This window comes from Zea mays, chromosome 3 (assembly GCF_902167145.1).
Source record: "Zea mays cultivar B73 chromosome 3, Zm-B73-REFERENCE-NAM-5.0, whole genome shotgun sequence".
Taxonomy (NCBI): Eukaryota; Viridiplantae; Streptophyta; class Magnoliopsida; order Poales; family Poaceae; genus Zea; species Zea mays.
In genome coordinates this window covers 10,262,347-10,273,970 of record NC_050098.1, presented here as the reverse complement: position 1 = coordinate 10,273,970, position 11,624 = coordinate 10,262,347, and the positions used below count along the sequence as shown (strand labels likewise).

The 11,624-nt window shown below is 45.2% G+C and overlaps 1 protein-coding gene across 3 annotated transcripts; it reads right to left on the bottom strand.

The window, feature by feature from the left end:
• Window positions 1-1,060: 1,060 nt before the first annotated feature.
• On the bottom strand, window positions 1,061-11,139 carry LOC100384030 (glossy13). Of its 3 annotated transcripts, none has more exons than XM_008675028.2 (24): window positions 10,775-11,139; window positions 9,855-9,975; window positions 9,575-9,663; window positions 9,058-9,142; window positions 8,668-8,849; window positions 8,516-8,592; window positions 8,387-8,440; window positions 8,008-8,098; window positions 7,591-7,892; window positions 7,237-7,518; window positions 6,256-6,572; window positions 6,002-6,162; window positions 5,824-5,927; window positions 5,453-5,609; window positions 5,250-5,369; window positions 4,881-4,972; window positions 4,459-4,791; window positions 4,099-4,389; window positions 3,702-3,785; window positions 3,487-3,620; window positions 3,062-3,289; window positions 2,780-2,951; window positions 2,420-2,674; window positions 1,061-1,637 (listed from the first exon to the last, which is right to left on the bottom strand). In XM_008675028.2, the coding sequence occupies exons 5-24, from the start codon at window positions 8,825-8,827 to the stop codon at window positions 1,365-1,367; spliced, it is 3,687 nt and encodes a 1,228-aa protein (XP_008673250.1). In that variant the 5' UTR covers window positions 8,828-8,849; window positions 9,058-9,142; window positions 9,575-9,663; window positions 9,855-9,975; window positions 10,775-11,139; the 3' UTR covers window positions 1,061-1,364. The 3 variants fall into 3 exon arrangements, with proteins under 3 accessions (XP_008673250.1, XP_008673249.1, NP_001308652.1); XM_008675027.4 differs by lacking the exon at window positions 10,775-11,139 and adding an exon at window positions 10,116-10,536 and having other exon boundaries at window positions 8,668-8,827; NM_001321723.1 differs by having other exon boundaries at window positions 1,085-1,637; window positions 8,668-8,827; window positions 10,775-11,136.
• Between the last annotated feature and the right edge of the window lie 485 nt (window positions 11,140-11,624).

Sequence of the window (11,624 nt, the reverse complement as noted above, 5' to 3'; positions counted from 1 at the left end):
GCGTAGGAAGTACGCTGGACCCGACCTGATGCATGCATGGACCGACCAATCGAGCTAGCTCAGCTGTCCATGCTTGACCACTGACTGGCTCGCTAGCAGAGGAGGAGATGGAGATCCATCCATCCATTCAGTGGAATCAGCAATTGCGTGCTCGGCACGGACGTACGCGCAGGCAGCAGCAGCAGGCTGGCGGCGATCACATCAACGGCCCGGCCCTTCGCCAGCGATCTTTATCTAGCTGGAGGGCGTGGGCGGTTGGATCGTGTACATGCATGCATGCAACTCGGTCGGTAGGAATAAGAAGCACACGGCGGCGCGGCCACCCACGCGAGCCATGGGTCATGGCCGACGTCCGGGCCGGGCACGCCGTCCGCCCGTCGTCGTCGAGAAATGACAGACACGCATCATGATGCCGCACATGCAAAGCGACAAACGGCTGCCTCTTTGGCTTATTGTTCGTTGGCTTTGCCGCTGCAACCAGACTGCATGCCTGACACCCCGTAGCGTAGCCGGTAGCCCCGTAGGTAACACATTAACGTGCGGCGGATGCAGACAAGCTACCGAGGCCGGACGGACGGAGCATGCATGCACGATGCACTCACGGCCTCACGCACGCAGCCTCTCGCTTTTTCGCTAGCTTGTACTAACTGCCATCTTCTCGGTCGAGCTGCGAATGCAGGCAGGAACAAGAGGTACACGCACGTAAAGCTTGGACTCGACCTGTTCCACGTACCTGCAGAGACATAGATGCTCGTCTTTTTGCATAGGCGGGTCGATCACTCACCTCGATCTCGACTGAGACTGATAGATGGCAGGAGAGGAGAGGAGAGGACACTCCCAAGACTCTGCTGGCTTTTGCAGCGCTTGGAAGCACTGCGGTGCGGCTGCCGCCTACGCATCCAAAAGTATCACGCAGGACGAAGGCTGCATGCCAAAGCGGTCGAAAAGCCCCGCAGGTGTCGACCCCCCATAGGCGCAGCGGCGGCCGCTCGTGGGCGCCGGAGAAAAAGGCCGGGTCAAAAAAAAAAACCCTGCATGAAGCGACGCCACCGTATAACGATGGAGGGGAGGCCAAGGCAGCAAGTACATGGAATAGCTGGCTATACAGTACCCTTTACTTTTTCTCACTCTCGCTCCCGTGACCGACCGGAAGATTATTTACCCCGGCGAAATGTTCTGGGGGTAATGGGCAAATTAACTGTGCCAATACGACGCGCTGGTAGGTACATCGCATTCATAATTCATTGTGCTGCTGCCCTCCTGCACTGATCGGTGTATGCATGTACAGTAGGCTGCGATCCGTTTGGTGGGTCTGTGTCGGCGGTGGCTACTATACTAGCTAGCTAGCTGAACCACTTGCTCTCTCATCGCCGCTGGAAGTTGAGGTACTTGATGGCCAGGGCGAAGACGACGGCGAAGAGGACGCAGAAGCCGGCCACCATGGCCGCAACGGCGCCGAGGAAGTCGTGGCGAAACCCGAAGTGCTCCTCCAGGAAAGCCACCACGGTGGTGGAGGTGACGCCGTCGGCCATAAGCAGGGGCTGGTCCAGGTCGCCGAACTGAGAGGTCAGGAGCCCGTAGAGCGTCCACGACACCGGGTTGGCCCAGTAGTACCACCTCCACCAAACTGGGATGCGCTGCACATGCAATGCGTTCACCAGAGAAAACAGACGGTCAGTCAACAGTGCTGCAAGAGCACCCTCTAGCTGAAGCTCAAGTGCAAATAACATTAGCATAACATCTAGTAGTGTCAACACTCTTGGCCCTGCTGCCGAGCAAAGGGGTTGTCAGACAAATATTTCCCAAAGAGAAACCAATGTGAGTGTGGACTGTGAAAACTGTGCTAGCTTTTCCCAGAAATTAAAACGCATGCAGTGTCTACATGAGCTACCCATTCAAGGCTTTTTTTAGATGGAAAATTTTACGATAAACAGTTCAAACCCTCTAATAAGTAAAAGAAAAACAAACTTGAACCAAGAATATTAATTCTGTTTTTAACTTTGTTTTAGAGAGAAGAGAGAGAGAGAGGACCTCTCTACAAAATCATTGGCAAGTGCGGTGCCGAGTTGTTGTGAACAATAGCCTTTACCGGACTACTAATGGGCCCATAAGAGATAGGACTCATGCATTCTGCAGCTAGAGCCCCAAGCTGACAAATAAATATGGGCCCATCTAGGGCAGTCGGTCTGCAAAGCATTCCTCCACTCGCCCAAACGAAAATTAAAACGGTGCGTTTCAACTCTGAAACGCAAGCAACAAAAAAAAATATGTGTCCTAAATCTAGGACTTCTTTTGTCATAACTTTCAACTTTTTGGACGAGATGTCACATGAAAATTCACAATTATTGGTAGGCTATGGTTTAGAAATCAGCTACAGTACGTTAGGTGTGAATTATGGGGGCGCTAGTTTATCCCATACCTTTCTTGGGATCATGAATCCACAGAAGAGATTCCACAGCGTGTAGAATGGAGCCGCAATAATAGGCGCAATGGTATGGTTTGGAGTGATCGCCGTCGTCATCATGCCATAGAAAGTGAAGTACAGCAACGTGAAGTACATGAAGAACAGGTACCACAGAAACTTGGCTGCTGTCCACTCAAATGATCCCAAACTGTAGAAGATTGAACCGTATATGAGTGACTGCACAAGGATGTAAGGGAACTCCACAGTGACCTGCCAAAAAAAATAGTAATTATTAGAGGGATCCCATTGCTAACACAATGTTATGAGCACTAAAGATTATTTCTAGCAGGGGGGTAACACTTTGACAGGAGTTACCAGAGAAAATGCAAAAGGCAACGCTGAATACATCCCAGCAGCTCGCTCTCTATAAGATACAAATCTTTCGATGGAGATCACAGGCTGAACAGAAGTGGCGTTGGTAATTCCTATGAACAGCACCGCTGCATACATGGCACCCATCGCATTGAATATATCATGTTGGGTCCCCCTGGCAATTACACATCAACAAAAAAATTGGTCGGTTCAGTTCAGCAGAAATAAAAAATGTGTAAGTATTCAGATAAATTTGCTAGCGGGAAAATCAATCAGGGAGCATACCTTCTAGAACCGAATTTCCAGCAAATTGTCCCAAACATCAAGGAAATAATAACTGTGTAGAAGAATCTAACTGCGGTGTACTGAGGGTTCCTCCAGTACGATAGGTTGTGCTTCCATAGGCAAGCCATATACTGAGCACAAAATGGTTGAGCATACTTCGTGGCGAAAGTAAGTTCTTTTGATTCACTGCTCGGTCTGCTTAGGGCCTCGACGATTTCTCTGGTCTGTCTGAAATACAGTAGCATAAATCAATGTTGAGGACAAGGTGAATACAAAAACATAAGGCCCTGTTTGGTTCCCGGAAATTGAGAGGATTTGAAAAGTAATCTTCTAATAATAAAACAGGAAGCACTTTCTAGATATTGGTTTCAATTCATGGGTTCCAAACGGGACCTAAAAGAATTTTAAAAGGGTCATTCTATTACTGAAATAATTTTGATTGCCGATAGTATTCAGCAAAATCCACTCCAAGAATCTGCTCCATTTGGGTGCTTGTAACTTCCAACATCCATGCAGCAGGATTATAGCCGTCCCTGATTTTAGGCACTCCTGGAATTGCCTATTCCCAGATATGAGAGTGTAAGGACATAGGCTTTGTTCAAGTTTGTGTAAGTGAGAAAACACATACTGCAGAACATACCTCAAAAAAGTCAACCAGATTACGCGATTTGGCACCTAAGGGACCAGCGTATATAAGCTGTCCTCCACGCTTCATGAATAAAAGCTGAGCAGCATATGCAAGTTAAGCATTGTAATCATATTATACATAGTACTATCATGGGGACAATAGTAGGTTCAGTAAATGAGACCGATGGAAATTCCACCAATCAGTGTTCAGACTAAAATTTCTCATCACAACGATTGTTAAATTAGATATAACATCGTACTGTTTTACTTCGTAGTGAAACTGGAAGTCCGTAAGCATAACTAACCAGTGGAGATTCATCACAGGTATGAAAAATGTTTGTCTGTACTAACAAACTCTCATGTTTATAGAAACGATAGCTTAGATAATGACTTCTATTTACTCCTTTTACCTCATCAAAAGATTCAAATATGTCAATACTTGGCTGATGGATTGTGCAGACAATGGTCCGTCCTGTATTAACAATATTACGCACTGTCCTCATTACAATGGCTGCAGATCTAGCATCCAATCCTGACGTGGGTTCATCCATGAACACAATAGAAGGATTTGCAACAAGTTCCACAGCGATTGTCAACCTTTTACGTTGTTCAGTCGATAAACCATTTACCCCAGGCAGACCAACAAGAGCACCGCTTAAGGGATTCAACTCAACAAGTTCCATCACCTCTTCAACAAAAGCCTATGAAAGGGAACACAAAAGATAAGGAGGACAAAAAGCGCGTGTGATGTATAACCAATCAAGGCTTACCCTTTGAGTGTCTGCATCAACATGAGAAGGCAACCGAAGGCATGCTGAGTATAACAAAGACTCGATCACAGTCAAGCAAGGTGAGTGAACATCATTCTGTTCACAATATCCGGATATCCTAGTGAAAGTCTCTTGGTTCTTAGGATACCCGGATATAGTGATGCTTCCTTCTATGAGACCTCCAGTCTTCCTGCCAGCTAAAACATCCATGAGGGTGGTTTTGCCAGCTCCACTGACTCCAACAAGAGCTGTTAGTATCCCTGGCCTAAAAGCTCCAGTGACATCAACAAGCAGCTGCAGGCGGTCTTCTGCTACACCTTGCTTTTTTAATTCCTGCTAGCAGAACTGGATTATGAATGAATGAATAAATACATACTTTTTTTCTGAGAAACCTCATTGCAAATGATCCAGCTCTGACGTACCACTGGTACATCAACATAGTAGTTGATATTCCTGAAGCACATAGAAAGGGGTTGAAAAGGTAACACCATCCCCTTCTGTTCCTTGAGATTACCTGCAGGTGGAAGTACTAGGGCTGACAATGGGCTGTAAATTTTGCACTATAAGATTTAAGGATCAAGTTGGATTAGGATCGGGTTTTATTTCTAGTCATTTTTGAACTATAATTTATTTAGGGCCTTGACATTTTGTGAAGAACCATATGGATCACAATCCATTACCACCCTTAGGTGGAACACAGTCAATATTCATGGCAAAAGCAGTTTCCTGAACAGAGAATTGTTTTTGCGATGTTGGTGTTACGGAAAAATAATTCATTCTTCTAGAATTACCACTTAGTGAATTTGAATGCAGATATGATCTTAGCTCTAGGGCTACCCTGTCATTCTTCCTCCTAGAATCCCTGTGCCGTACTTGATCTTTGGCCACAACAGCTTGCAGATTACCAATAGCTGTGAAGGAGAAAATACTGAGTGAGGGGATTATATTTCAAGGGTCAATTTGTTTTGGCCTTAAAAGATAAGCAGAAACTTACGGTTGAGAAGTGTCAAGAACATTGTGAACAAGATGTTCAAAATAATTGCATAACCAAACAATGCTCCAACACCGATCCAAAACCAGTATTTTTCCTTGAATAACCCATATCCAGTGAGTATCGCTTCACCCATTGTGATGTTCTGGTTTGCAAATTGCTGGAAAACAGAAAGCATGTATAAATATAAAAATAAAATAGGTTTACAAGAAGAAAATTAAATTAATACTTATATCTTAAGTCATTTCGGTATTATAGCCTCAGAACATATGCATCCATGTTTTGAGCTGTGTACAACCCAAACTGCAAAACTTAACAGATATACGCTACGTGTGCATTTGCTGAAAGAGAGAGGATTTAAAGTCAAGTATTACCTTGTTCCAAGAATGACCATGGAATTCGTTGACAGAAATAGCATTTTGTGCATACATCATAGGAGATACCCAATAACCCCATATCCACCATACTGGTATGCTTTCTGTTAGTTATCGAGGGAACATTAGGTACATATAATCTTGAACTGTTATCAATAAGAAAATAGAGAGGCTCGACCTTTGGTTATGATGAATCCTCCAAGGATCATAACAACCAACAAAGCGAATGATCCAAAGGTGTTAGCGACTATCATATTGCGGCCCAAAGAGGCCATGACTCGGAAAAGAGCCAAAGATGTTTGGTGCAGAAAGAAAAGCAACAAAAATTGTCCCAAAAATCTGCAGATGAAAAAGGGTCGACCTTCAAATGTTAAATAACTCCGATGCTCATGTCAGAAGAAAAATGGGGAAAAAGGACAAAGTGTCAACTACCTTGTAAATTGGGGATCATAACCAACCACATAATATGTTACAAGCACCCACATTCCGGATTCGTAAAGTGAGGTGGGGATGCTCAAGAGCCAAGAAGGAAGTGTGTACGCCCAAGGTGGGTAGAAGTGCAGGTCCCTGTGCTTGTAAAGAACAGGAAGCTTTGTAACCAGCATTGAGACTTCAGTGAAGCCATTGAACAGAATCATAACTATTGCAAAGTAAAGGGCACCGAGATAAATGATTCCATCATCAACTGAGTCATGGTGCATTGTTGATCTGAAAAACACTGTCATTGTGATAAGGGCAACAAGTAGAAGCTGCAAAAAAAAGAGCATGTTAAAACGTCTTTGATTGGAAATGACAACAGAAATCAAAATATGCCATTGATTTCAAACCCACAACATCTGATGGAAGCACTAAGATGTAAGAATATGTGTTTATCAAACTAGTCATAAGCTATCATTCAATATTTAAGCATTATAGGATAACTATGCACCAACCAATTCTACTCAAAATCTTAAGCTGATAGGAGAAGCTGGACAATTCATTTATATTATATTCTAACACTCTCCCTCACGTCAAGCCTTTTTTAGGTCTCAGACATGGAATAGAAGCGAGCAACAATTATTTTATTTAACAATTATTTTATTTAATTGCGTTAGCCAGGATTCGAACTCAAAAGCTTAAACTGATAGAAGATGGACAATTCACTTATCTTATATTCTAACAATAACCATTTTAGCATAAATTTGTTAGATGACGGTTTACAACTTCACATTTATTACTTCAGGGTATTGAAAATTCTGAGGTAAAAGATCAGTGTAGGTTAGTGAGGGCAACGTGATTTTTAGTTATTACTCTGAGCAAGTTTTAGCTCTTATGTTAATGCATAAGCTTTTTGTATCTCCTGTTCAACAGCATTGTTGCCTAGTTCATGTATTATATATTAGTTCGATACATGCATAGCGTGATTGATAATACCTGAATGAATTTGAAGACATATATGAATGAGTTCCTTTTCATGAGCAGACGCTGCCACTGGTAGTTGGACTTGAGAAGCTCAAGCCTCTTGACACCGTAACTTGATGTACAAAGAGCTGCAGGATGATTGTGATGTCGGTTGTATGGAACAGTTAATTCCTGATGCAATCTCTTACCAATAATAAATGTTTTGAAGGCTTCAGCAAATTTTGATACAGAAACAAATTGGTATGGATAATCATAGTGGCACCAATACTGCTGTTGATCTTTCTTGGACAAAACCTGCGATGAAAGAAACGTGAATCCACGAGAAATTCCAGTCGGTATAGAATTCAAAAGTGAAGAGGTGTGTACTTCTTGCAAAAAATCAGCCACGTTTTTTCTTTCTGGACACCTGAATCCCATAGCACCAAAAAAGTCAACTGCATATTCACGTGGACCTTGGTATACGATTTGACCTTCGGCTATAAGAATGACATCATCAAATAGCTCATATGTTTCCGGAGCTGGCTGAAGCAAGGATATGATTGTAGTTCCGTCAAGAGCATGTGTTGAATTCCTTAGGTATTTGATAATCTGATATGTAGTTGCACTGTCAAGGCCTGTCGATATCTCATCCATGAACAGCACGCGGGCAGAACCAACTAGCAATTCACCTGCAAGTACCACAATATTAGCACAACTTGAACACTGAAAAGAGCGTGCTATTTTGCAATAACTAATTTCAGCTGACAGCGCTAGCATACTTAAATGGCAGTAATATGCAGTCACCTGTTGTCAGGCGCTTCTTTTGCCCTCCGGAGATCCCTTTGATCATTTCATCTCCAACAATAGTATCAGCACAGACGTCCAGTCCTAAAATCTTGGCTAGATCAAAATTAGCAATCAGAAGTCTTGGCACAGTAAAGTAATCAAGAAGTTATAAAAAAAGTAAATTGTGCTAACAACTTTTGAAAATAATAAGAAAAAGGGAATAATAAGATTTAGAAAAGAGTAGGTCCGCTAACATGCTGTAGAACAATATTAAAAAGATTTGTAAATTAAAGAGGCCAGTAAAAATAAAAAAATAATAGGGGAAACACAAAAGAAATATGTTCTTGAGAATTTTCAAAGCACATAGACAAATAGCTGAAAGAGATGGATCCCATACCTTCATTATATACTCTGCTACGAGGCTTGTCTGCTTACCCTCAAGAGCCAACGCCTGAAAATTTGAGAACAATATTTATGACACAATAATTAAATATTTATATAATCATTCTGCCTAAATGTAGTCTACCTTCATGAACACATCTAGGTCCTCGTCAGGTTTTATCCCCGCATTCTTTTCTCTCCTCAACAGTTCAACAAGCATGTCTGCAGGTTGATTGATGTCAAAGACCAAACAATCAAGGAACAGCAAAACTTTACTAATTCGGTGCGGTGACCTACCATACTTTATTCCAACACCCTGACAGCGCCCGGCAAACTCCAGCGTTTCTCTGACCGTCATTTCTGAAGCATGCCAGTCTTGCTGACTGACATAAGCAGATGTTCGCTGAGGCACGAATTCGTTCAAATGGTGGCCATTGTAAGTAATGTTCCCAGACATCTACAACAAATTTGGGTGCTTCCTGTCAGTAACAAGTTGGGGGACTCAAGTCAAAGGCTAATTTTGCTGATGACAGTCCATTGTCAGGTAATAGAACATGCCAGTCCGGCATTCCGGCCTTGTGATGGACAAAGAATGGATTGAATTAACCCAGATACAAAGAGTCGCCCATCATTTTTTTATGAACACGCATTCAAAGAATGAAAAGTGACTGATGTGATGTTACAAACCTTTAGTCCAGGACCGAGCCGTCCAGCAAGAGCAAGAAGCAAGGTGGTCTTCCCGGAACTTGGAGGGCCCAAAAGCAGTGTCATTCTGCAGCACGAACCAATGCATGTGCAAGCTTAATTTGGTGTCCCATAAAAACCAATGAGGCGCCATTTGGATCCTTTGAATTAAATTTCATTCTAATAATCCTAATTTAGGCACTAATTAATTAAGCTAATAAGGTTTTATACGGAATATATTTGTATATTATTATTGGTTATATATGGGAGAAATAGAGGGCCAGTGTATTATAAGTGTGGAGTAGAAATACATGATACATAAAATCTATTTCTATTCCCTACCCTAGAAACTTGAGTCTATATCTAAACTTTGAAAAGTAGTGAAATGTTAAATTCCAAGTCAAATAGACTACTCTGTTAAGGATATTCTAATTCCTCTACAACGAACAGATCCAAACAGCCCCCTGATATGCAATCTTCCTAGAATTCTTTATGGGGGAGACAGAGTTTCCATATGCACCTTGATGGGCGAATTACCCCACTGATGTTGTCCAAAATCGGCAGTTTAACTCTTCCTCCTCGATAGATCCTCAGATGCCTCAGAAAAGCCTATTAAAAATAACAAGATAAGCATGTCAGGATCTGAATTCTACAAGAGTAAAACTGATGCGGTAATTCTTCCACTGCCGTGGAAAACTTGTTTAAACGTCACTTTCACATGGAGATCAAGTTTAGAACAACCGATATGATGAAAAACGTATATTGACGAAAAAAATTGCAGTTAAGATCTTTGGGCCAACCTCTGTCATGTTGCATATGAAGTTCGGGATGGTCGGTAGAGCCCTGCTCCCAACATGCACGTAAGCGTCCACTGTCACATCCTCATACCTCACTTCGATCTTGGGGAACTCTATCTGCACTCTGCAGGAGCGAGGAGACGGGAAAATCAACAGAGTTTCAGAGCCCAAAAGCAAGATCAGTATAGCTCTGTGATGCCTCGATACAAATTTTAGCATGTGCTTCCGAAGGAAGCAAATTATTTGACAGAAGCGGACACGTACGTAGCTCGTCGTACGAGTACGCACGAGCAAAATCTACTAGCGCTGCTGCCAACAGGCGATCTGATGCTCTTCACGCCGCCTGCTACTGCTGGCGCTCTGGCTCCTGCTTTCGCATCCGCACCCGGAGGCCCAATCATGGCCTGCACGTCCATGGGCCATGCCGTGGAGGCCTGGAAGCTTCTGAATAGCCCATCTGGAGAAGAAAACTTCGAGGCGCCAATCTCCGCGGCGACTGGGACGTGTGAGTACGACGAGATGACGGCGGAAAGCCGGAAACTAGACTCGACACACTGAACCAGAAGGACGGAACCGTACAAACACCTACTGGCGCCACTAGTCAGCCTCCCTAACCGCGTAGCCTTTCCGCGGTAGCACTAGCACCTGCCATGCAGCGGTTGCCACTTGCCAATTTTCCAAACCCCGCGGTCCGCGGATGAGCCGCTTGGGCCCACATGTCATGCAACGCCGCGTGGGTCACCCTGGCTGCACAACAACGGACGAAGCGCGCAAGCTCGTCCGCGCGCGCGGAGGCGGCGGAGTGGTGTGGGGGAGACGACGAGGTCGAGACATTATTTTTGAACTGGGGCGGGGAGACAACGACACAGGGCAAAGCATGATGACGAGGGAGCAAATTAAAATGCAGGAGTGTAACTACTCACGCGTCGAAGCGGCTGCGTATGCGTCGGAAGAAGTGCTCGGAGTCGCCAGAGTCGGCGACGAGGCGGTCGACGAGCGCGGTGCGGTCCCCGGAGGAGAGCCCGGCGACGTCGACCTCGCAGAGCACGTCGTCGCCCTCGACGGCCGCGGCCCCGTCGGGAGCCGGGGACCTGAGCAGGCCCCGTCGCGCGCGGGTGACGGTGGGCAGCCGCTGCAGCGCGGCCCACCGCAGCGCCTCCCGCTCGTCCTCCGCCTCCCGCCACGACCCGGAGCGCGAGAACGCCGCCTCCGCCGCCCACATCTCGCCCCCGATCGGTCTCCCCCGCCACACCAAACCCTAGCTGCCGCTGCCCGCGCCTTTCCGCCCGGTGTGTGGCGCGGCAGTGCGGCCATTTAAGGAGGGCGTACTGGCAGGCGGTGGTAATGGCGGACTGGGGAAGGAGGGGGTGGATCCACCGACTCGTTCGCATTTATGGTCATAGGCCGCTTTCTCCTTCGATCAGTCGCCCCCGGGCTTTCTCTCTCTGCTTTGCGCCTCTAATCCTCGGGGGTTTTTAGCGGAGACCTGGAAGCTGACGGCGACAGGTTCACAAGAAAGGGAGGGAAGGAAATGGGGAAGCCGTGCACCGGCTTTTCATTTTCCAGTTCAGACTTCAGACTCAAGTGAGACTCTCCGGGCATGGTTGTTCTGGGCCTGTTCGTGGGCTCATTTAACAATAATCTTTCATTTCCTTCCTCTATACTGCTTACCAACCCATGGTGATTATTGTGTGTTAGGCTGTCCGCAGCGCTCGCCGCGAGTGTCACCCTCCCTTACTCCTGTAGACGTATAGAGTGACCCTCACCCCTCCG

Excerpts from the sequence above, each read along its gene's own strand:
- LOC100384030 (NM_001321723.1), bottom strand. The coding sequence starts at position 11,073 with ATGTGGGCGGCGGAGGCGGCGTTCTCGCGCTCCGGGTCGTGGCGGGAG. Across the intron at positions 9,143-9,574 it reads GGGGTAATTCGCCCATCAAG|AATGACACTGCTTTTGGGCC; the intron begins GTGCATATGGAA and ends TTCGTGCTGCAG. Across the intron at positions 7,519-7,590 it reads TGGCTGATTTTTTGCAAGAA|GTTTTGTCCAAGAAAGATCA; the intron begins GTACACACCTCT and ends CTTTCATCGCAG.